This window comes from Mirounga angustirostris, unplaced genomic scaffold (genome assembly GCF_029215605.1).
Source record: "Mirounga angustirostris isolate CCGP_5_RB_7025 unplaced genomic scaffold, mMirAng1.0.hap1 SCAF_8, whole genome shotgun sequence".
Classification (NCBI taxonomy): domain Eukaryota; kingdom Metazoa; phylum Chordata; class Mammalia; order Carnivora; family Phocidae; genus Mirounga; species Mirounga angustirostris.
The window spans coordinates 136,404,184-136,429,537 of NW_026991716.1; the positions used below are offsets into that span (position 1 = coordinate 136,404,184).

The following is a 25,354-nucleotide window of genomic DNA, read 5'->3' on the forward strand; positions in this document are numbered from 1 at the left end:
CTTTTTAAAAATTTATTAAGGTTTGATCTGTGGTCAAGTGCAGGATTGATTTTTGAAGTGTGTTCATCAATATAGAATAAAAAATTTTTTTTTAGTTGTAGGTTACAAAACCGTGTGTGTGAGAGAGAGAGAGATCAAGAGAGAGATTTGATGTATCCTCTATACCCCAAATGGAACAGGTCTTTTGTAAGGCAGATCTGGGGGGGGGTGCGGGTAGAGGGTGGGTGCATAGTTCTCCAGTGCAATGGCCTCCCACCTCCTCCCATTTTCTTACTAAGATTCCTTGGGTTTTGTTGAATTAATGCTTCTCAGTTTAAGTCTTGTCAATCTCTAGACGTGTTGAATGATTGCCTTTACTAATTTTGACTAGTTTAATAGATGCCTCTCTGAGGGAGAGATTTCCCTCTGCTCCTCATCCTGCCATTCAGGACCTTCTGCCCCCCCCCCCCCCCCCCCCCCGCCCCAGGCAGTCTGTTCTGTGCCACTGGATTACTTGTCAATCTCTGTGCTGATACAACGTTGTCTTTTTTTTTTTTTTTTAAGACTTTATTTATTTGACAGGGAACAGAAGCAGGGGGAGCTGGAGAGGGAGAAGCAGGCTCCCTGCTGAGCAGGGAGCCCGACGAGGCTCAATCCCAGGACTCTGAGAACATGACCTGAGCCAAAGGCAGACGCTTAACCACTGAGCCACCCAGGTGCCCCCCCCCCTTTTTTTTTGACTAATTTTTATTAAGTCTTAATTTTCTTTAACTTTGGTATCTGGTAAAACAAGCCCTCCTACCTCATTCTTTTTCTTAAAGAGAATCTTGTCTAGACTCTGAAATTGCATATAAATTTTAGAAGCAATTCATCAATTCCATTAAAAAAATAAAACCTATTGGAATTGTTTACTGGGAATGCATGGACTAGAATAGACATCTTTACAAGATTGACTCTTCAATCTAAGACCATAATATATTTCTTCATTTAAGGATTTCATCATTTCTCAAAGTTTTAAACATTATTTCTAAATATATGTGAAATCAGAGGGAATAGTTTGAACCCTCATACGTCCATCACCAAGATTTAATAGTAATTAACATTTTGCTATATTTGCTTTATATTTTTCCTTTAAAATATTTTAAAGGAAGGAATTCTGCTATCATGACATTTGACTTCTATACTAAATACTTCTAATATGTACCTCTAAATAACATTTTTATAACCTTTATACCATAACTATATCTAACAATTCTTACTTTAAAATTCATTTGCTATTTTTTGCTGGTATACTTAAATATGAGTTTTTTTGTGTATGGACTGTATCAGTCTTGTTAAACTCAAAATTCTAACAATATACTGTATTTCAGTGTACCTAATACACCATCCATATGCCGTATTATACCATACCATTATAAGATATGCCATATATATATATATATATATATATATATATATATATATATACTATAATTCTGAAGAAGGTGCTATGGCCTCAATGTTTGCATGCCACCCCTCCCCCAAATTCATATGTTGAAATCTTAACCCCAGAGATGATGATTAGGAGGCGAGGCCTTTGGGAGGTGCTTAGGTCATGAGGAAGGAGCCTTCACGAATGTGATTAGAGTTCTTATAAAAGAGACCTCACCGAGACCTCTTGCCCTCTCCACATGTGAGGACACAGCAAGACGGTGCCCGTTTATGAGCTAGGGAAAGGGCTTTCACCAGAACACACACGTTAGTGCCGTGATCGTGGACATCCAGACTCCAGAACTGTGAGAGAGAGATGTTTGTTGTTTAAAGCCACCCAGGCTGGTGTTTCGGTATGGCAGCCCAAACAGACTAAGACAGGCTCCCAACTTAATTATGACTCTTCATTTATTGTGAAATGCAGCCCAATTACAAAGATGTTAAAATAATTTTTAATGTGTCTTAAAATTTATAAAATATGGTCTCTGTAGATTGTCTTGGATTTCCTATGTAGACAAGCATATCCTCTGCAGACAAGTTTTGTTTCTTGCTTTCCCATCCCTTTACCTTTTACACCTTTGTCTTGCCCTACAGAGCTGGCTCGGACATTCAGTACAATGTTAAATAGAAGTGTTGGTAACAGACATTCTCCTCAAATGGAAAGTGTTAATATTTTTGCCGTTAAGTATGATGTCTATTGTTTTTTGTTCTCTAGACACCCTCTTAATTAGGCTAAGGAAATTCTTTTCGTGGATTGCTAAATTTATCCTTTTCATGAATAAATTTTATCATACATTTTTTACATGTATTGAAATGATTATGATTTTTCCCCTTTTTGTTCATTAACAGGGTGAATTACATTGATCAATTTTCCAGTGCTAAACAACCTTGCATTCTTGGTATAAATCCAACTTGGACAGATCGTATTGTCTTTTTTTTTTAAGATTTTGTTTATTTTAGAGAGAGAGAGACAGAGATAGCAATAGAGATAGAGCACAGGTTGGGAGGACAGGAAGAAAAGCAAGCTCCCTGCTGAGTGGGAGCCCAATGAGGGGCTCAGTCCCAGGACCCTGGGGTCATGACCTGAGTCGAAGGCAGATGCTTAAACAGCTGAGCCACGCAGGCGCCCCCAGATCATATTGTCTTTTAAACTATTACTGAATTTAGATTGTCAGTATTTTTGCTTAGGACTTTTGCAACAATATTCATAATTGAGATTCTCCTTTTTGTACTGTTTTGTGCTGTTCTTGGTATCAAAGTTACATACACTAACCTCAGACTCCCTCATGGGGAGTATGCTCTTTTCTATTAACTGGAAGAATTCAATACTGAAATTACTTTCTCCTTAAATTTTTGGTAGAGTTTACCAGTAAAGTCAATTTAGTCTATAGTTCCTTTGCAAGAAGCTTTTTTTAAATCACTGATTCTGTTTCTGTAATAGTCACAGGACTAGTTTCTACTTCACAGGCAAGTTCTCTACATCACAGATAAGTTGGGTAAGTTTATTTTTCTTGGAATTTTTTATTTCATCTAAAATTTTTAATAATATCGACCTAAAAGTATTCATTATACCCTCTTTTAATGTTTACATTATAGCAGTAACTCCTTTTCATTCTAATATTGGTAAATTATGCCTTTTTTACTTAACTGGTCTCACTAGAGGTTTGTCAATTTTATTAGCCTTTTCAAAGAATCAAGTTTTTTTGAGACTATTTTATGTTTGTTTTCTATTTAATTTGTGTTCTTTTTAAATTCCTTCTATTTTTTATTTTATTGTTTATTTTTCTAATTGCTTGAGATCAGTGCTTAGCTCATTCAACCATTTGGTCAAATTTGAAAAGAATGTGTATTCTCTATCTCTTAGGTACAGTGCTCTGGAAAACATGTAGTTCAAATCTTGTATTCTCCTCCTCATTTTTTGGTCTGTTTGTTCTATCAGCCATATGTTAAAATCTCCCATGGTGTCTATTCTTGTAGTTTTCTCCATTTTTGCATTATATAATTTTAGGTTATATACTCACATTATATACAATTAAAATTTATTATTTTCCTGGTGAATTTAATCTTTTGTAACTATGAAATGACCCTCGTTTTCTCTAATAATTCTTGTCCTAAAGTATGTTTTATCTGATGTAGCTACATCATCTTCCTTTTAGTATTTGCATGACATGTCTTTTTCTGTCTTTTAAATTTTGAATCTCTCTGTGCTCTCGTGCTTCAGATGGGTCTATTATAAATGGCATATAATTGAATGTTGTTTTCTTATCTAGCCTGACATATTTATCTTTTAACTGGGATATTTAGTTCATTTACATTTAATGTAATAATTGCTGTATTTGGGTTTAAATTTTACCATGTTGTCTATACTTTCTCTTTGCACTATCTGTTCTTTGTTTCTTTTCACCTCCTTCCATGCCTTCTTTTGGATTTTTTTTTTTTTAAGATTTATTTATTTATTTGAGAGAGCAAGAATGAGAGAGAGAGAGAGTACATGAGAGCGGGGAGGGTTAGAAGGAGAAGCAGGCTCCTCGCCGAGCAGGGAGCCCGATGCGGGACTTGATCCAGGGACTCCAGGATCATGACCTGAGCCGAAGGCAGTCGCCCAGCCAACTGAGCCACCCAGGCGCCCTTTCTTTTGGATTTTTAACATGCCTCTTTTTCTTCTAATTTTTATGTCCTTGTATCCCATTTTTGTTGATTACATTTTTATTGGTTATCTTAGAAATTACAACATGTGCCATTAAATTCTCCAAGTCTAATGTTAACCATTACTTGACCTTCCTCTTGAATAAGGCAGTGACCTTGGAACACTTCAACTCTGTATATACCATCCCAAATATAGTTGCTGTGTATTTTAATTTTATATATTTTAATACCCACTCAAGTCATTATTATTGTTTTGTACAATCAATTTTCATTTAGTTTATCCAAATAGGTGCCTTTTTTCTCGTTCTGCCTTTCTTCTTGAATCTCAGCACCTCTGGCTGAATCATTTATTTATCTTCTATCTGAAGTACATCCTTTAATATTTCCATTACTGAAAGTCAGTTGGTAGTAAACTGTTAATTTATATAAAATGTCCATTTCATCTTAATATTTTAAATGTCGGGCGCCTGGGTGGCTCAGTTGGTTAAGCGACTGCCTTCGGCTCAGGTCATGATCCTGGAGTCCCTGGATCGAGTCCCGCATCGGGCTCCCTGCTCGGCAGGGAGTCTGCTTCTCCCTCTGACCCTCCCCCCTCTCATGTGCTCTCTCTCATTCTCTCTCTCTCAAATAAATAAATAAAATCTTAAAAAAAATATTTTAAATGTCATCATTTTTACTGAATGTATAATTCTAGGGTGGGAGTGGTTTTCTTTGAGCACACTGACAATACCATTGCAATGTCTTCAAGCTTCCATTGACTGATGACTAAGCAGCAATCTTAAGTGTTGTTCCTTAAAACTTTTTTCCTCTTGTCTTGGCTTTTCTGTGGCTTCACTGTGCATGTATAAATGTGGATTTATTTTTATTTGCTTTACTTTGGAGTTGTTGAACTTCTAGAATCTGAGGGTGGGTTGGTGTCTTTCATTAGTTCTGGGAACTTTTCCACCATTTTCTCTTCAAATACTACCTCTGGGACATTCTTTTTCTCCTTTCTTTTTGGGACTCTCATGAAACATATGATGGAATTTATCTTTTTATTTGACTATATCCTTAGCCTCTCTTCTGTATTTTCCATCTTCTTGTCTCTGTTGAATTCTGAATAATTTTTCTGACCTCTCTTCCAATTCACTAATTTTCTTTAGTTGTATCAAATGTAATTTCAACTTTCTTTTTTAGAAGCTGCTTTTGGTACTTTCTAAAATCTAAGTCACTATGTAGTTTCCTGTTATTTGGAAACTTTCAACCTTGTATTCTTAAAATAGTAAGCATCGTTATTTTATCATCTATATCTGATAGTTCCAGTATCTCAAAACCTTTTGGAGGAGGGGATTTTTCTATTTGTTCCCATTTGTGGTATCTTATTTCCTTGTATGCCAATTATCTTTGTTTAGTGATTATGCCATTTGGAGAAGTATTTGTAGGAATAATTTAAGGGCTTCTGTGAATGTGTCTTCCTCCTTTCTCAGATGTCTGGGGACACTACCAGTATGGGATCCTCTGATTAAAATTGTTGGCTTGCAATTCCCTGGACTACTCGAGAGTCATGAACACAGGATGTTTACTTCCGGGTCACCCTTATTTCATATATATAGCCCTTTGCAGTCCCAGCTTAATGAATGTGTTGGGTTATCAGACTGCCTTGGCCAGTCTTTGACTTCTGTCCCCTTCACTTTGCAAATTTGCCAAAACCACAACTCAGTCTCTCAGTTGTTTGTTTTGGCTCTAGAAATCACCACAGAGTGGGCCCTTGCACAAAGATGCCCAGCTAAGCAGGGTAAGTGGGATCAAAAATATAACCCCACCCTATGTCACAAGCCATGTGCTGGAGGAAGAAGGGCTTTTAAAAATTATCTGGCCACAGGGAACACTTTTTGTAACTACCTGGGCAGAGGGGCTGCCAGATATGCCAGTGGCATCCTTGCCTCAAGCAAAAGTAGCTCCAACTGCTGGTTTCCTCTCTGGTTTCTTGCCTTTTCCTACATTTTTGTCAATAATTTTTTTGCTAGGGGCGCCTGGGTGGCTCAGTCGGTTAAGCGTCTGCCTTCGGCTCGTCATGATCCCAGGGTCCTGGAATCGAGCCTCACATCAGGCTCCCTGCTCGGCGGGAAGCCTGCTTCTCCCTTTCCCACTCCGCCTGCTTGTGTTCCCTCTCTCACTGTCTCTCTCTCTGTCAAATAAATAAATAAAATCTTTAAAAAATAATAATAATACTTTTTTGCTAGCACTTTGATCAGTTAAAAACCTTTCATCCAGACTTGGTTGTCCTCAATGGGAGGTGGTTCCAAAGTATCTAGCCTGCTACTGAAACAGAAGTTTATAGTTAATTTTTTTAACTTTGTAAATGTTTCTATTTGGGGGTAATCTTATTTACAGAGCAAAAATCTACAAGAACAGAATTACTATTCAAGAGTCATTTTTTTTTATTAGTTTCAGAGGTAGAATTTAGCGATTCATCAGTTGCATATAAACCCGGTGCTCATTACATCAAGTGCCCTCCTTAATGCCCATCACCCAGTTATCCCTCCCCCCTTCCGACCCAACTTCCCTCCAGTACCCCTCAGTTTGCTTCCTAGAGTTCAGTGTCTCTCATGGTTTGCCTTCCTCTCAATTTTCATCTTATTTTATTTTTCCTTCCCTTCCCCCATGTTCATCTGTTTTGTTTCTTATTTCCACATATGACTGAAATCATATGGTATTTGTCTTTCTCTGACTGACTTATTTTGCTCAGCATAGTACCCTGTAGTTGCATCCACGTCATTGCAAATGGCAAGGTTTCATTCTTTTTGATGGCTGAGTAGTATTCCATTGTATAAATATACCCCATCTTCTTTATCCATTCATCTGTCAATGGACACCTGGGCCTTTCCATACTTTGATTATTGTGGACATTGCTGCTATAACCACTGGGGAGCATGTGCCCCTTCAAATCACTATGCTGGTATCCTTTGGATAAATACCCACTAGTGCAATTGCTGGGTCATAGGGTAGCTCTATTTTCAACTTTTTGAGGAACCTCCATACTGTTTTTCAGAGTGGCTGCACCAGTTTGCATTCCCACCAACACTGCAAGAGGATTCCCCTTTCTCTGCATTCCTTGCCAATACCTGTTGTTTCCTGAGTTGTTAATTTTAGCCATTCTGACCAGTGTGAGGTGGTATCTCATTGTGGTTTTGATTTGTATTTCCTTGATGCCAAGTGATGTTGAGCATCTTTTCATGTGTCTGTTGGCCGTTTGTATGTTTTCTCTGAAGATATACCTGTTCGTGTCTTCTGCCCATTTCTTGACTGGATTTTTTGTTTTTGGGGTGTTGAGTTTGATAAGTTCTTTATAAATTTTGGATACTAGCCCTTTATCTGATAAGACATTTGCAAATACCTTCTCCCATTATGTCGGTTATCTTTTGGTTTTTGTTGACGTTTCCTTTGCTGTGCAAAAGCTTTTTATCTTGATGAAGTCCCAATATTTAAGATTCCCTTTTCACTGATATTTTAACTTATCTTTGTTCTTCTACGATATACTCTAGTTTATGTATGTTGCAATAACTTGACTAATAGTGGCTATGATTTGAATTTTGACTTCTATAGAGCTTCCTTTTTAGAATAGTGTATCAAAATAACATACTCATAAAAATTCAGCATTACAGAAAAATATAAAAAGCTAAAAATTCACCCAAAATCTACCCAGAAATAATTATCATTAACATTATTTATCATTCTAGAAATGTTTCTGTGTAATATACAGTAACATATCAGATGATTAATATTTAACATCACACTATATGTCATCGTATAATAGTAATAAACTTAATTTATCTGAAATTAACCTAAGAGGATCAAACTACAAGAATTGATTAATAATATTCCCTGAGTTCCTTAGGCTTGAGCACGTTGCTCCATTACCTCTGTAGCCATTTCAGGGGGCAATTTAGCTGAATACATTCTTCCTTTCCAACCTTACTGTTTTTTTAACACAGGGGGTTTTTGTTTTTGGATATTTGCTTGCATTTTAAAGTGCAGTATTTTCATCCTTTTCTTCTTAGTAAACCTGGATTTAACCAATAAGCAAATTTATCGGAAGGGGCAAATGGGTCCCTATTGCCTGAGTTTATACTGGCAATGTCAGTCTTTTGCCTTTATAGCTGAATGATGACTTTTTATCTATTCTAATTATTTTCCTTCTGTATCTATTGTGGTTGTGCATCCATTAAGCCATCACTCTGTTGAGAGGATTTTCATCTATGTCTTTATTCTTTAACATGGTCTCTACTTTATGCTGTAATTGTACTGATTTGGTTTTCATTTTATTTCCATGAGAAATACTGAAATCAGCTTGAAAGTCCTAGACTATTTGCTGTTGTGACTTTGTCAGTTTTTAAAATTAATGATGTGTGAAATGTTTTATGAAGCTATTGCAACAAACATGCATAGATTTTAAAATCAAAACTCGGTCTAACCTTTGCTCTCAATAGTTTTGAGACTTTGCACCAGTTTTACGATTTTTTTAATGCTCAGTTTCCTATCTCTAAAATATGCCTAATAAAGCTATTTTGTGTTTTGTATTTATATATATATGTATAAAATACATCCAAAAGTGATACACCCAAAAGTCTAGTTACCATCCATCACCCTACAATTTACCCCTTTCATCCACCCACCCCTCAACACACTTCTCTGGAAACTACCAACTGTTCTCTGTATCTGAGTTTGTTTTCAGTTTTTGTTTTTTTAGATTTCACATATGAGTGAAATCATAAGGTATTTGTCTTTCTTCTTCTGACTTATTTCACTTAGTATAATACCCACTGGGTCCATCCATGGTGTTGCAAATGGCAAGGTTTCATTCTTTTTTATGGCTGAGTAGTATTCTAGTGTGTGTATGTGTGTATATACACATCTGCTTTATCTAATCTTCTGTCAGTGGACACTGGTTGCTTCCATATGTTGGCTATTGTAAATAATGCTGCAAGAAACATAAAGGTACATACATCTTTTTGAACTAGTATTATCTCATTCTTCAGATAAATACCAAGTAGTGGATGAGCTGGACTATATGTTAGTTCAATTCTTAATTTTTTGAGGAATCTCCATACTATTTTCCATAGTGGTTGCACCAATTTACAATCCTACCAACAGTGTACAAGTGTTCCTTTTCTTCCACATCCTCTCCAACACCTGTTATATCTTATCTTTTTTTTAGGTTTATTTAAATAATCTCCCAACCCAACATGGGGCTTAAACTCACAACCCCAAGGTCAAGAGATGCATACTTTTCTGACTGAGCCAGCCAGGTGTCCCATCTTTTTGATAATAGCCATTCCTGCAGGTATGAGGTGATAATCTCATTGTGATTTTGACTTGCATTTCCCTAATAATTAGTCATGTTGAACATTTTTTCATATGCCTGTTGTCCATCTGTATGTCTTCTTTGGAAAAATGTCTATTCAGATCCTCTGCCCATTTTTCTGTTGGTTTGTTTTGTTCTTAAGATGTATCAGATCTTTATTTGTTTTGAATGTTAACCCCTATCAGATGTATGACTGCAGTTAACGTCTCCCACTCAGTAGGTTGCCTGTTCATTTTTATGATGATTTCCTTCACTGTGCAGAAGCCTTTTAGATTGATGTGGTCCCATTTGTTTATTTTTGCTTCTGTTTCCTTTGATTTTGGAGTCTGACCCACAAAAGCACTGCTAAGACCAGTGTCAAGGAGGTTACCATCTATGTTTTCTTCTAGGAAGTCTATGCTTTCAAGTCTTATATTCAAGTGTTTAATCCATTTTAGTTAATTTTTGTGTATGGCCTAAGGTAGTAGTCAAGTCTCATTCTTTTGTATGTGGCTGACCAGTTTTCCAAAACTTCTTTATTGAAGAGACTGTCCTTTCTCCATTGTATATTCTTGGCTCCTTTGTTGTAAATTAACTGTCCATATATGTGTGGGTCTATTTCTGGTCTCAATTCTGTTCCATTGATCTGTTTGTGCTCACACCATACTGTTTTGAATACTGTAGCTTTGTAATATAGTTTGAAAACAGGAAGTATAATACCTCCAGCTTTGTTCTTTCTCAAGATTGCTTTGGTTGGTCAGGATCTTTTGTGGTTCCTACAAATTTTATAATTTCTTTTTTCTAGTTCTGGGAAATATGCCATTGGAATTTTGATAGGGATTGGATTAAATCTACCTCATATTCTTATGTAAAGCAACACTTGGTACACAGGAACTCGGTAAGTGTTTACTGCATTACAGTTCTATTTTTATACTAAAATGAGAAGCCAGCTAGGAGGTTACTATATTCCAGGCCAAATGTGAAAATCTGAACAGGAGACTGTGGCAGTAGAAATGGAAAGGGATTCTGGTCCTTTTGAATAGACTAGACAGTCTATTCAAAGAGAAGTCAAAACAATTGAAAAGAGTACTGATTGAAGGAATGCAATAGATTATCTAAAATAGAAACCGAAGAAATGGACCTGAGCATAAACAGAATATGTAGTTCTTAAAGCTTTCAGTGAATGTTTAACATTCTTTTAATGAAAAAAAAATTAATTTCAGCTTTATTGGGGTATAATTGACATATAAAACTAAGATATTCAAAGTATACTTGTGATTTGATATAAATAAATATTGTGAAAGGATTTCCCCCATCTAATTAATTTAACACATTCATCACCTCACATATCATTTGTATGTGTGTATATGTGAGAACATTGAAGTTTTACTCTCTTAGCAAATTTGAATTATACATTATAGTGTTGTCAATTATAGTCACTATGTTTTACAGTAGATCCTAAGACCTTATTCATCTTATAGCTGAAAGTTTGTACCCTTTTACCAACCTCTCCCTACCTTTAGCCCCTGGCAAACCACTTTTCTCCTGTTTCAAGGAATTTGACTTTTTTTTTTTTTTAAGATTCCACATATAAGTGATACCATATGCTATATGTCTTTCACTGTCTGGCTTATTTCACTTAGCATAATGCCCTCAAGTTCCATCAATGTTGTCACAAATGGCAGGATTTCTTCTTTTCTCATGGCTGAATAATATTCCATTGTGTGTATATACCAAATCTTTATCCATTCGTCTGTAAGAGACACTTAGGTTGTGTCCTTAACTTGGCTATTGTGAGTAATGCTGTAATGAACATAGGAGTGCAGATATCTCAGGCGCCTGGGTGGCTCAGTTGGTTAAGCGACTGCCTTCAGCTCAGGTCATGATCCTGGAGTCCCGGGATCGAGTCCCGCATCGGGCTCATATTCTTATGAGCAGCAGGGAGTCTGCTTCTCCCTCTGACCCTCCTCCCTCTCATGCTCTCTGTCTCTCATTCTCTCTCTCTCAAATAAATAAATAAAATCTTAAAAAAAAAAAAAAAAGGAGTGCAGATATCTCTTTGATATCCTGTTTTCATTTCCTTTGGATATTTACAGAAAAAGGAGATTGCTGGATCATATGGTAGTTTTTAGTTTTTTTAGGAACCTCCATATTGTCTTATATAGTGACCACACCAGTTACATTCCCACCAACAGTGCACAAGTGTTCCCTTTCCTCCACATCCTTGCCAACACTTGTTCTCTCTCATCTCTTGATGATAACCATTCTAATAGGTTATCTAATGAAAGGATATCTCATTGTGGTTTTGATTTGAATTTGATTTGAACTGATGGTTAGTGATATTTGAGTACCTTTTCATGTACCTGTTAGCCATTTGTATGTCTTCCTTGGAAAAATACCCATTTTAAAATCAAATAGTTTGATATTTACCATTAAGTTGTATGTATTCTTTATATATTTTAGATATTAATCCCACATCAAATATATGATTTGCAAGTATTTCCTCCCATTCAGTAGCCTGCCTTTTTAGTTGATGGTTCCTTTGCTGTGCAGAAGATTTTTAGTTTAATAATGTTCCAATTTTTATTTTTTTGCTTCTGTTGCCTTTGTTTTTGGTGTCACATCCAAAAAAATCATTGCCAAGACCAATGTCAAGATGCTTATCAGTTACGTTTCCTTCTAGGAGTTTTATGGTTTGTCTTGCGTTCAAGTCTTTAATCTATTTTGAGTTAATTTTTATGTATGGTATAGATAGTAGTTCAGTTCCATTCTTTTGCATGTGGCTGTCCAGTTTTCCCAACACCATTCATTGAAGGACTATCCTTTCCCAACAATATATTCTTGGCTCCTTTTCCATAAATTGACCATATATGTACTGGTTTATTTTTGGGCTCCGTATTCTGTTCCATTGATTTATAGTCTTTATATACCAATATCATACTGTTTTGGTCACTGTAGCCTTGTAATATAGTTTGAAATCAGGAAGTGTGGTGCCTTTTCTTTCTCAAAATTGCTTTGGCTCTTTGGGGTCTTTTCTGGTTCCGCAAGAATTTTAGGATTGTTTCTTCTATTTCTGAGAATAAATGCCATTTGAATTTTGATAGGAACTGCATTGAATCTGTAGATTTCTCTGGGTAGTATGGACATTTTAACAATATTAAGTCTTCCAGCCCATAAGCATTTAATGTCTTTCCATTTATTTGTATCTATTTCTTTCATCAATGTCTTACAGTTTTTAGTGTACAGATCGTTCACCTCCTTGTTTAAATTTAGTCCTAGGTATTTTTTGATGCAATTGTAAATGGGATTGTTTTCTTAATTTCTAATAGTTTTAGTGTATAGAAACCTCATTGATTTTTGTATATTGATTTTGTGTCATGCAACTTTACTGAATTCATTTATTCTAAAAGTTTTTTTTTTTTTTTTGGTGGAGTCCTTAGAGTTTTCTAAATAAAATGTAGTCTGCCAATAGAAACAGTTTTACTTCTTCCTTTACAATTTGGATGACTGTTCTTTTTCTTGCCTAATCGCTCTGGTTAGGCCATCCAATACTATGCTGAATAAAAAGTGGCAAAAAAAAAGTCACGAGAGTGTGGGCACTCTTGCTCCTGATCTTAGAGGAAATGCTTTTAGCTTTTCACCTTTTTATGATGTTAGTTGTGGCTTGTCATATTAAGTTGAGGTACGTTCCCTCTATACCCACTTTTTTGAGAGTTTTTATCATGACTGTTGAATTTTGTCAAATGCTTTTTCTTCATTTTGTTAATGTGGTTTATCACATTGATTGATTTGCAGGCGTTGAACCATCTTGAATCCCTAGAATAAATCCCACTTGATCATGGTGTATTATCTTCCTAATGTACTGTTGAATTCAGTTGGCTATTATTTTGCTGAGCATTTTTATATCTATTTCATCAGGGATGTTGTGTCTTTGTCAGGTTTTATTTCAAGGTAATGCTGGCCTCATAAAATGAGTTTCAAAGTATTCCCTCCTCTTCTACTTTTTGGAAGAGATTGAGAAGGATTAGTATTAATTCTTCTTTAAATATTTGGTAGAATTCACCAGTGAAATGATCTGGTCTGGGACTTCTCTTTGTTGGATTTTTGACTACTGATTCAATCTCCTTAATAACTGGACTATGCAGATTTTCTATTTCTTCACAATTCAGTTTTGGTAGATTGTATGTCTAGGATTTTATCCATTTTTTCTGGGTTGTCCACTTTATTGGCAAATAATTGTTCCTATTAGTCTCTTATGATCCTCAGTATTTGTGTGTTGTTAGTTGTAAGTCTCTTCTTCTTCTTCTTTTTTAAGTTCCAAAAAGGCTTTATTACTTAGAGGGGAGGGATTCAGTCCTTCTTGGCTGCCATTTCTCTCATAGCTGCCAGGACGTTGCTCAGCTCCTCTCTCTTCCTCTTGGCATGGATGTATGTTCCCACCCTTTTCTTGATGAACTTGAGGCACGCTTATCCTTGGAGACCTTGAGCAGCTCCACAGGATGCCACTTGTATGTGGTGATGCCATGCACCTCTTGGATCATGGTCCACACAAACTTGATGTGCTTGGTGAGGCACCTGCAGTAGGAGCTGTGCCTCAGGTTGGTCACATTCACTTTGTGGACCTTGTTGAGGCCCATGGCCATAAGGTAGCATGGAGCCATGGCTGCTGCTCTTCAATAACTCCCCTGGAGGGACAGCTTCCTCTTTCATTTCTAATTTCATTTGCCCTCTCCCTTTTATCTTGGAATGAGTAGCTAAAGTTTTGTCTATTTTAACTTTTCAAAAAAACAGCTTAGTTTCATTGATCTTTTCTATTGTTTTTGTTTTGTTTTGTTTTTTTAAGTAGGCTCCATGGCTAGGATGGATCCCAGTGTGGGGCTTGAACTCATGACCCTGAGATCAAGACCCACGCTGATATCAAGAGTCAGAAACTTAACCAACTGAGTCACCCAGGTGCCCCTCTATTATCTTTTAAGAATCTATTTCCTTTATTTCCACTCTGATCTTTATTTCTTTCCTTCTACTAACTTTGGGCATAATTTGTTTTTCCTAGTTAAGATATAAAGTCAGGTTGTTTGAAATCTTTTTTCTTAATGTAGGCATTTGTTGCTATAAACTTCTCTCTTAGAACTGCTTTTGCTACATCCCTTAAGTTTTGGTATGTTGTATTTCCATTTTGATTTGTCTCAAGGTATTTTTTATTTCTTTTGATTTCTTCTTTGACCCATTGCTCATTCAGTTGCATGTTTAATCTCCACATATTTGCGAATTTTCCAGTTTTCTTCTTTTCACTGATTTCTAGTTTCACACCATTGTGGTCAGTAAAGATGCTTGACAGATTTCAGTCTTCTTAAATTTATTGACTTGTTTTGTGGCCTAATGTATGACTTCTCCTGGAGAATGTTCTGTGTGCACTTGAGAACACTGTGTATTCTGCTACTGTTGGATGGAAGGTTCTGTAGTTATCTATTAAGTCCATCTGGTCTAAAATGTCATTTAAGTCCAATTATTGAGTTCTGTCTGGATGATGTATACAGTGTTGAAAAATAGGGTATTGAAGTCCCTGCTATTATTATATTGCTGCATATTTTACTCTTCAGGTGGGTTAATATTTGTTTCATATATTTAGGTGCAATGTTGGGTGTGTAAATATTTATAAATTATTTTCTCTTGGTGGATTGACCCTTTTATCATTATATAATAACCTTCTCTGTCCCTTATTACAGTCTTTGGCTTTAAGTCTATTTTGTCTAATAGAAATACACCTACTCCTGCTTTCTAGTTTCCATTTGCATGGAATATCTCTTTCCATCTCTTCACTTGCAGTCTGTGTGTGTCCTTAAAGCTGAAGTATCTTATAGCTGCATATAGTTTGGTTTTTTTAAATCCACTCAGCGAGGGGCGCCTGGGTGGCTCAGTTGGTTAAGCGACTGCCTTCGGCTCAGGTCATGATCCTGGAGTCCCAGGATCGAGTCCCGCATCAGGCTCCCTGCTCGGCAGGGAGTCTGCTTCTCCCTCTGACCCTCCCCCGTCTCATGCTCTCTCTCTATCTCATTCTCTCTCTCAAATAAATAAATAAAATCTTAAAAAAAAAAAAAATACCCTTTAAAAAAAAAAATCCACTCAGTGACTCTGTCTTTGGATTAGAGAATTCAGTCCATTTAAAGCAATGGTTAATAAAATGGCAATAGTAAATCCATGTCTAATTGTCTTCCTTTCTCTTTCTCTTTTGTGTATTTACTGTAAGTTTTTGCATTGAGGTTATCATGAAACTTACATAAAACTTTTAAACTAACAACTTTCCAACTGCCCACTAAAGCTGTTCCCATTGTTTTCAGTGTCACAAATTACATATTTTTACCTTGTATATCCAGTAACAAATTGTAGTTATAGCTATTTTTAGTACTTTTGTCTTTTGACCTTCATACTAGATTTATAAGTGATTTACCCACCATTACATTAGCATGTTCTGAATTTATATATTTACCCTTACCAGTGAGATTTATACTTCCATATGTTTTCCTCTTACTAATTAGCATCCTTTCATTTCAGCTTGAAGGATTCCCCTGGACATTTCATATAAGACTGGTCTAGTGGTGATGAACTCCTTCAGCTTTTGCTTGTCTGGAAAACTCTCTTCTTCAGTCCTGAAGAACTTTGCCAGGTAGCGTATTCTTGATTGCCAATTTTTTTCTTTCAGCACTTTGACTATATCATCCCATTTTTCTGGCCTACAGAGTTTCTGCTGAAAAATCTGCCGATAGTATTATGGGTTTCTCTTGTACATAGCCATTTGTTTTTCTCTTGCTACTCTTAAGATTCTCTGATCTTTAACTTTTGGCAATTTAATTATGTGTCTTGGTGTGGATATGTTTGGATTCATCTTATTTGGTGTTCTCTGGGCTTCCTGGTTGGGGAAGAATTCAGCCATTATTTCTTTGACTAAGCTTTCTGCCTCTTTCTCTTTTCCTTCAAGGAGCCCTATAATGCAAATATTGATCGGCTTGATGGTATCCCATAATTCCTTTAAGCTATCTTCACTCTTTTTGGTCCTCTGATTGGATGAATTCCACTGTCATCTTTGAATCTGCTGATCCTTTCACACAATCTAGTCTGTCATTGAAACACTCTATTGAATTTTTCAGTTTATTATTTTCCAGGTTTATGATTTGTTTGGTATTTGCTTATATTTTCTGTATCTGTGTTGAAATTCTTACTTTGCTCATGCATTATTCTTCTGACTTTGGTGAAAATCTTTATTATTTTGAACTCTTTATCAGGTCACCTATCCATATAATTAAGGTTTATTTCTCAAGTTTTATCTTCTGTATTCTTTATTTTTTTTTAAAAAAAGATTTTATTTATTTGACAGAGAAAGACACAGCGAGAGAGGGAACACAAACGGGGAGGGAGAAGCAGACTCCCTGCCGAGCAGGGAGCCCGATGCGGGACTCGATCCCGGGACTCCAGGATCATGACCTGAGCCGAAGGCAGTCGCTTAACCAACTGAGCCACCCAGGTGCCCCTGTATTCCTCTGTTTAATCATTCTTCTCAACACTCTGTTGATTTCTGTGCATTATGTATAACAGCCACTTCTTCCAGTCTTGACAGAGTGGTCTTATTTAGATGAAACTTGTCATTGAGTCTGCTGAGTTCTTGGTTCTCTCTCAAACCTTTGTGACTATCCAAGCCGCCTTCTTTGTTCTTAGTGTCTGCCACCAGTTGAGGGTCTGCCAAAACCTGTCACTGTTCCAAATGGGAGGAGGATCTGTACCTAGAAGCAGGCGGATTGGAAGCTGGACTTTTAAAGTACGTAAACAGACTTCTTTCGGGGAAAGACTGGGAGATGGGTGTTTCTGCTTGCTGTCTCTGTGCTGAGCCCTGAATGGTTTGTTGGCTACAGTCCTGAGGGACCCAAAAACACAAGCTCTGCTGGCCACCAGAGCCAGGCAGTCGAGGGGTGCATTCCCTGGGTAGCAGCCACAAAAGCCAGGGCACAAGACATGCATAAAGTTCTTCCAGGGAGACACCAGTGATCTGGAATGTGCCAGAAGGAAAATGCAGATATGGCTCCCTTCTGCCTCCCCAGGCTCCATGGAGTATCACAGTCAGTCTCTAGATGTGTGCTAAATTAGAAGCCTCGGCCTCAGGTTGCAGCTTTTAAGATATGCAAATAGGCATCCATTAGCTAGTACTTATTGTTAGCTAACTTACTGTTGTTAGCTAATGGTTATATTCACTGTATCTACATAATAAAACAAGTGGTTAAGTCACTTGTTAGGTCCGTGCATAATTAAACAGTGTTGATAGGATTTAGGGATGACCTCAGTTTACCTTCAGATGCTGTACTCCAGTTTTAGCTTTGACTATCCAGTCTACAAAGGTCTACCATCTTCAAAATGTTAAAGACAGGACTCAGCAATTCCACTTAGTATATATCCAAGAGAATGGAAAACATGGCCACATAAAAGCTTGTACATAAATGTTTACAGCTGTATTATTCATAATAGCCAAAAAATGGAAAGAACCTAAATATCCATCAGCTGATGGATATCCATAAACAAATGTGGTATATCTCCACACAACTGAATAATATTTGACCATAAAAAGGAATGAAGTACTGATACATGCTACATCATAAATGAACCCTGAAAACAGGCTAAGAAAAAGCCAGACACAAAAGGCCACACATTGTATGATTCCATTTATATGAAATGTCCATAATAGTCCAAATCCATAGAGAGAGGAAGTAGATTAGTGTTTGCCAGGAGCTGAGGGGAAAGGTGGTGAGGAATGATTGCTAATGAGTATAGAGTTCATTTTAGGGATGATGAAATGTTCTGAAATTAGTGGGGAGGGCTGTACAACACTGTATATTTAAAAGGGTGAATTCTATGGTATGTGATTTCTATCTTAATGCTGTTACTTAAAAATAAGTCAACATGATTTCTTTTTTTTTTTAAGATTTTATTTTTAAGCAATCTCTACACCCAATGTGGGGCTAGAACTCATGACCCCGAGATCAAGAGTCACATGCTCTACCGACTGAGCCAGGCACTACATGATTTCCTATTTCTCAAATGCTCAAGGTCAATTGATGCAACTTTTAAATGAGCATGAAAGAAAGGTACACATTATTTAGCTAAAAAGAATCTTGATACTGTTAGTATATATAATGGCTTAGAATAGTTTTATATCATATTCTGATCAATAATGGATTAGATACTTTATCCTTATCTGGGAAAAAATACAAGTATAGGTAGCTACAGTCTGGAAAGAATTACTATAGGCTATAGTTCTTTTAAAAAAAGAAGTATTTGTTCTCAGCAATATGAAAAACTTATAAGGAACTGACCCATGGATGACAACAGGTCTGACAAAGTTAACATGAGACAAAGGTTTACACGGATATACATTTTTTTTTTTTTTAATTTACAGCACATGGAAACCCAGAACAAAGAGTTTTTATATTCTAGTTCAGTCTCCTATCTAGGTACTTTCTGAATGGTATTTTTGTGATGATTGTTCTCCCTTTAGAAACCATTGGTGTTCCTCCTAGCGTGAGCTGGAGACCATCATAGATGACAAAAGGCATTTTCTATCCCTAGCAGCTTGTTCCCTGCACCAGGGACAACACTGCAAAACATAAGCTGGCACACATGGAATTTCTTTTAAATCAAAATAATCCAGTCTAGCCCTTCATTCTTTGATTGCCACTCTGTTTGTGCTTTACAGTGCATGAACTGAGAACCATATTCTGTTGCCTGCAACATGCTCCAGACCACGTCGATGCCACAGTGACTATGTTCGCATGATTGCTCAGAGCTTAAAAAGAGAAACAGAACACCGAGTTTCTTGCAAAATGGAAGACGATAACTCAGTTTTCAAGGTCTTTGGCTAAAGTTTCACAGATGAATTGTAAGGTGCGCTGGTATAAAAAAGCATCCTTTTTCTTTGGCTTACAAATGTTCAAATGGTCAACATCCACAGGAATTAGATCTCCAATGCCTAAATCTGAAGAAAACAAAAATATCAATAAAATCTAAGTAAAAATCTAGACGTCCCCTGTCAATACTGAAAGAAGATGTATGGATAGTTCTAAATGGTGATTTGGTTGTGATAAGGGACTCTAAAAAGATACAGGAACTGGAAGTTTGACCACAGCTAAACTACATGTGACTAATCACATGAGAATGGATTCTCAGTAGGTCTAATTTTAAGCTTTTCATAAATTCTTTGTATGTAATCTGGCCTACTTCCTAATTTAATAGTGAACAGAACCTGAGCAGTATCATCATCAAAACTTTTATACACATGCATGTTACTACTACATTATTCCACACTTTTTAACCACCTCTTTTTCTAGAGTTTATATTATTATACTTCATAATGAGCTCCCCTGTCCTGATGACAAGAATGGGAATGTCTCACATAGGATCCATTCTTCACTCTGCCACGGGGAAGATGATTTAGTGCTTGAGAGATCTAGTTGAGTTTCTGATGTTTCAGCCTAACAAAGTGCACCTAGATGGAAGTGACAAGAGGTCCTGGTGAGGACTGCCAGGTGAGGACTGCCAGGTAAGGAATGTAGGTGGTGGTTATGAAGGGAAGACAAACCTCCTCATGACCCCCAAAGGGCAGACAGAATTATGACAAGGCTCTGTAGCGACAAACAGGTGGCCCACAGTATTACCTTTACTTTTGCTTCAAGCTTCCAAAGTCCTTTTTTTAAGTTCTACAACTACTAAATAGTAACTCCTCACTGTACAGCGTATTACTTTGTGGTAAAGCCACTTTAGGTTCTACTACAGAGTATTTAATACATAATGGAGTTAGGACAAAACTTGTTATACAGGCTGAAGAACCATCTGGCAGGCACTCCAGATTCCCACTGTCCCTGGGAGCTCTCAGTATGGCCGAGTGCCACTAAGACAGCACCTAATCCTGCCTCAGAGGTCATCAGGTTGGCCAGGTGAGAGAAAAGCATTTCAAGGAGGGAAATGTGTGGGTTATCTACTATTACTATTACTGAGTTAATACAGGAGTCAATAAAGAGAATTAAGATTTGGGCCCTACCTCAAAGAGCCTATATTACATTATAACACACCACAGTAAAAGGTATTGGTTATTTCCTTCAACTCCAGGATTATAAAAGAAATTGTTGCTTGAATATCCCCCATCTAAGATTCCAATGGAAAAAAATGTTTAAAAAAATCTTTCATTTGTTAAAGCTTTCACACCTTTAGCTGCACAGAGAAAGCTTTAACAAATCAATTATCAGTGTGTTAAATGCCCCTTTCGTTGTAGCTGATAGAAGGTCTTTGAATTCTTAATACAACAGAGCTCACGGAGGCAGCCAATTAACCTCTGCCAGCTAAATGAAGGGAAGGAGGAGTAATGCCAAGGTTGTATGTTGGCAGAGAAATTTTAATCTATAGCTGAAAAGAATAATAGAATCTAGATCTTCATATAAACTGTCTCCTAAAATTGAGAAGCTTGAATATAAAAATGGGTTGTTTATGATTAAATATAGGTACCACCAACCAGGCATCTAACAGCAAACAAATTTCAAAAGAAGGAGTACCTGCTGATTCCACGGGCACCACATGCAGTTTAATCATGCTACCAATGTAAGTTGGCAGTGTTTCTACAAAATTCAGCACCTGAAAATTTTTGTCTTTAGCAAACTCCAGAAAATCATCTTGTAGTGTTTTAAGTGCAGGAGAATCTGTAAAATTCCAGAAAACAAGACTGTGACAAATTCTGTTTACCCAATTTATAATAAAATGTACTAAAGAGAAAATCAGGGTTCTGGTTCAAGATAATAACTTGTTTATTTTCTCTCCTTCCTATGAAGTCATTAAGATGAGAGTAGAGCTAAAGCCACAGCAGAACTGATAGAGGCCGGCAGGCCGAGGGAGAGGCTTCACATGTTACTGGTTGACCATAAGCATGCGGGGCAATGTGGTATGTGGGACTGGGGTCCCTCAGTGTGCTGGCTGGAACCTTCACCCTAAAGCACAGCCTCCCATCGACAAGAACTGTCTATAATCACAGAGGGCCTGCCCCCCATCCTCAACTAGGAAAAGGCAACCAAGACATACCAGACCCTAGAGGATAGCTTACAACCTAAAAGAGACCCAGTGAGCAAACAAAACACCTGGGCACAGAAGACACAGAACTCAGTGAAGAAACTTAAGAAAAAACTCTAATTAGCATTGTTAGAATGATTTCAAAAGAATCAGAACAAGAAAGAGCTTCTGGAAAATAAAACTTGACTGCAAAAAATAAAGTTCAATAGAAGGTTTAGAATATAAAAAGTAACTCTCCATAAAGCAGAAGAAAGAGAAAATATGAACAAAAAGACAACTAGCATATTAAAGGCTCAGCCAGGGCCTCCAAATTGATTATTAATCAAAATAAGTATGTTATAATTAATATCCTGAAAATCTTAAGTCTGTTTATATTTTAACAGTTGATTTTCCAAACTCATGGAAAACAGTTCATTGGTAATTTGGAATAATCCTTAAAACATGACATAACTTAAAATTTTAAATATTTAAGATAGTATTAAAATTGTATTTGAGGATACCTTTGATACCTTAAGGAAAGGTATCAAAGAAAAATCAAGCCCAAACTAAAAATTTTCCATGATAGTCTAAACACAATTTGTATATAAATAATAAAATGGGATAATATAGCCAAGTTAGAAACCGTCTTCTTTTCTCCTTCTCCTGTATAACTGATATTAATACAATCCCAATTCCCCTTCATGACAGAACATAAATATTACCCTTGCTGAGTTCTTTGACTTCCAAAGAGGGAAAAAGAAGATAGCGAACGTTAACAGAGTATTCAGCCAGATGGGATCCATGATGAGGAACGCTATAAAAAATTATTCCTCTGGTATTGTTTATAACAGTACTCATTTCTGGCTTCTTAGAGGCTTCCAGCAGCATCTTTTTGACAAGAAGACCTAGCCATACAAAGAAAAACAATGCATAAGCTCTTTTTCTTCCCTCCATTATTCTAAAACAAAAGGAGGTGGGGAACAACACAAAAAGAGATGTTTTCTTTAAAGTTTAAATAATTCTCTAGAGTCCAACACACAGGGCCTTAAAATACTAGCACTTGGTAATACTGCTGACCTAGAATCCAGCGGACCCTTGAAGAGCATGGTTTCAATGGTATGGATGCACTTATACACATGATGGATTTCATACAGTACTATTAATGTATCTTACGATTTTCTTTACATTTTCTTTATTGTAAGAATACATACAGAATACATATACAAAACATATTAAGGTCAGTAAAGCTTCTGGTCGACAGTAGGCTATTAGTAGCTAAGTTTTTGGGGAGTCAAAAGTTATAGGCAGATTTCTGACTGCACAGGGAAGTCAGTGTCCCTAATCCCCATGCTGTTTCAGGGTCAACTGTATATAATACAAGCCTACAAACAGGTGAGATTCTAGAAATCTAGAAATCTCTTCTAGAATCTAGAAATCTCACCCTAGACAGATCTTTTATCATAGAATACACTATCTCCTAGAAGGAGTACTAGGCATTGCTATGTTGGGTGTCCATCAATGAAGTAAATATGCAGCACCATGTGTCCCTATCCTGTCCCCAGTGGCCCACTAATGACCACAACATTAGGGCAGTACTAATATTCAAAAAAGACAGAGCCCCATAAAGCTTATCCACCATGGAAAACAAAGTTTCTGTAGGAAAATGCACCTAGGAAGGCCCCATCTCTTCCATCTCCCCACCCTGGGCTTGAAGCTGATAATACAACACAGAGGTCACTTATATGGTTGGTAACCGTGGATCTCTGTGGACACAAAGGGCTACATCCACCTCTCTCTCAGCAAAGAGCCCCACCTCAGAGTTTGCAATCCCGAGCGTTTCATCAGATAAACTAGGCCAGAGGCTGTAGCAAGGCCCTCTCCAAGGCGGATGGTAACATCTCTTGTGAGAATGGGCTGGGGAGTGGGCCGAGAGGAGCAGATGTCACTTAGCAAGCACACACCAGGACCCAAAGAGCAGACATCTGCCATCACACCTCCCCCTCAGCAGGCTTGGGGCTGTGGGCTCTGCAATGCTCGGGGATGCAGGGAAGAAAGGAGAGCACAGGGACCAGCCAGGAATGTTGAGGGATATTCACCAGGCAGGCTTATATGAGCCACGGACTGCTTCTGATATTCACTGATTATCACTATATGAAAGCATTACGTTGCCAACCACATGTTCCTTTGACATGGTTTGTTACTAGTGGTCCCCTTGTAGAAAAACAATTAGGATGGAAGGAAAGTAGTCATTTAAAAACTCTTAGCTATAGCCAAAAACATTAATTTAGAGGGAAAAGGGGCCAGTATTAAGTGAAACAGGGAGCTGTGGTAACAGGTGAGCCCCACTAGCTGACAATAACCTCACAGTGCTGGCTTCACAAAAGTGAAACATACTTACCTCCCATGCTATGTGAAACCCAAATGACTGGCCTATCCCCAACACCAGCCGCTCTGAGCTTCCTTAGAAGTTCGTTGCTCCTGAATGCAATGGACTTTCTGAACAAAATGAAAACAGCAGGCATTATATGAGGCTATTGATTCTGCACCCCCCCCCCCACAATTTTACTATCCAAGTTTTTAAGGCAAGAACTTTCATTGGGCCAATACTACATACTATATTTTGGGGTCAGGAATACCCCTACTCTGTTTGATTTCTACAATTGCTCATTCCCCGTTTCTAACTTAGTCACAGTGGCATAACTGGGAATATCTAGGCCCAGAACAAGCCATTCACTTACTAAACAAGCAGGGTTTGAGCATCTATTATGCATCTGGCAATTTTTACAAGCTGGATCTCACACCGACTGCCCCGACCACTTAGGATGTGTGTTCTTGTCATGATGTGGCCTGAAAATAATGCTGCATTGTCTGCTGTGAGCTCACCTACATGGTAAGCTGCAATTCTACTTAGTTCTACTTGTACTTATGCTGCAAACATTAAGCTTTCATCATTTTGGTTTATTTAGAAATACCAGAAAGCTCTTAGAATCAGAAAATTCAAAGTAATTTTCAGGCTAAAAGGGAAAGTCAAAACGATCTACTCTGGTAGTTTCAAACTGTTTATCTATAAAATCCTTTCCTTGCAATAAAGGTTTGTCAGAGCTCCTCTTGGTGCAATGGGGAAGGACCCCAGAGCTCCTGCCCCCTGGCACCTACGCGGAGGCCGTTCAGAGACAATGCTCAGCTTAGTACCAGTGATTCCAACCAACGCTCTCAACTTGCAGACCAAGCTTCCCAGACAAGTTAGATGACCTGAGACCACATAGTGGGTCACAGGCAGAATCGGCTACCATCCAGGTCCCAGAGCCCAGAGGTCCAGTGCTCCTCTTCCTATATACACAATCAGCATGTATGACATGCAAGTGACAGAGGCAGCCTACATTGCTCAGCATCTCTTCCTTTGCTTCCTGTAGCCAATACACTTGCGAACACAGAAGCAAAAAGCCTCACGTTTACTTCTGGGAGTAAAGGAGATTCTGCTGTAGAATCCGTGGTCCTTACTAATAGAATAATTATAAATGAACCACTTCAGGAACCCAACACTGACACTAGATCCAAGCCTTACACTAGTTCACTGTTTATATATTACTAACTCCTTCTAGAAGGAAGAGAAAAAAGGTTTTTCATAAAAAAATTCTGTCTGTGGCATCAAAAGGTAAAGCTCCCCTCAATCCCTGAGGGTCGTGGACCCTGGCCCTTCCTCCCAGTCCACAGTGTCCCCTCTGTTACCTCTCCATAGGACACCTCGTTCTCCAGTCGCTAAGGCTGGTGTCATACTCCACAGATATAATTCGGAGAGCAGGACAGTCTCTTGCCAACCATGTCTACACAAAATGTAAGGTACAAAAGAACATACATGAATTT

The 25,354-nt window shown here is 37.5% G+C and overlaps 1 protein-coding gene, 1 long non-coding RNA gene and 1 pseudogene across 15 annotated transcripts in view; 1 reads left to right on the plus strand and 2 right to left on the minus strand.

Moving 5' to 3' along the window:
* The first annotated feature begins 445 nt into the window (after window positions 1–445).
* On the plus strand, window positions 446–19,088 carry LOC123837306 (uncharacterized). Of its 4 annotated transcripts, none has more exons than XR_010413828.1 (5): window positions 4,610–10,316; window positions 15,971–16,082; window positions 16,791–16,937; window positions 17,129–17,228; window positions 18,384–19,088. It is a non-coding gene; the product is annotated as an uncharacterized LOC123837306 (long non-coding RNA). The 4 variants fall into 4 exon arrangements; XR_010413827.1 differs by having other exon boundaries at window positions 4,610–9,418; window positions 10,224–10,316; window positions 16,791–17,228; XR_010413829.1 differs by lacking the exon at window positions 4,610–10,316 and adding an exon at window positions 446–695 and having other exon boundaries at window positions 16,791–17,228.
* Window positions 13,084–14,183, minus strand: LOC135365639 (large ribosomal subunit protein eL36-like; annotated as a pseudogene).
* Window positions 19,089–19,101: 13 nt separating the features above from the next.
* The window catches only part of SERAC1 (serine active site containing 1), a 266,492-nt gene continuing 260,239 nt past the window's right edge, over window positions 19,102–25,354 (minus strand). For all 11 annotated transcript variants that reach the window (XM_064598300.1, XM_064598297.1, XM_064598294.1 and 8 more), the window contains 5 exons: window positions 25,220–25,314; window positions 23,889–23,986; window positions 22,213–22,395; window positions 21,004–21,147; window positions 19,102–19,433 (listed from right to left, as the gene is read on the minus strand). In XM_064598300.1, coding sequence (XP_064454370.1) covers window positions 19,297–19,433; window positions 21,004–21,147; window positions 22,213–22,395; window positions 23,889–23,986; window positions 25,220–25,314 — 657 coding nt within the window. In that variant the 3' untranslated portion in view covers window positions 19,102–19,296. The remainder of the gene's footprint in view (window positions 19,434–21,003; window positions 21,148–22,212; window positions 22,396–23,888; window positions 23,987–25,219; window positions 25,315–25,354) is intronic.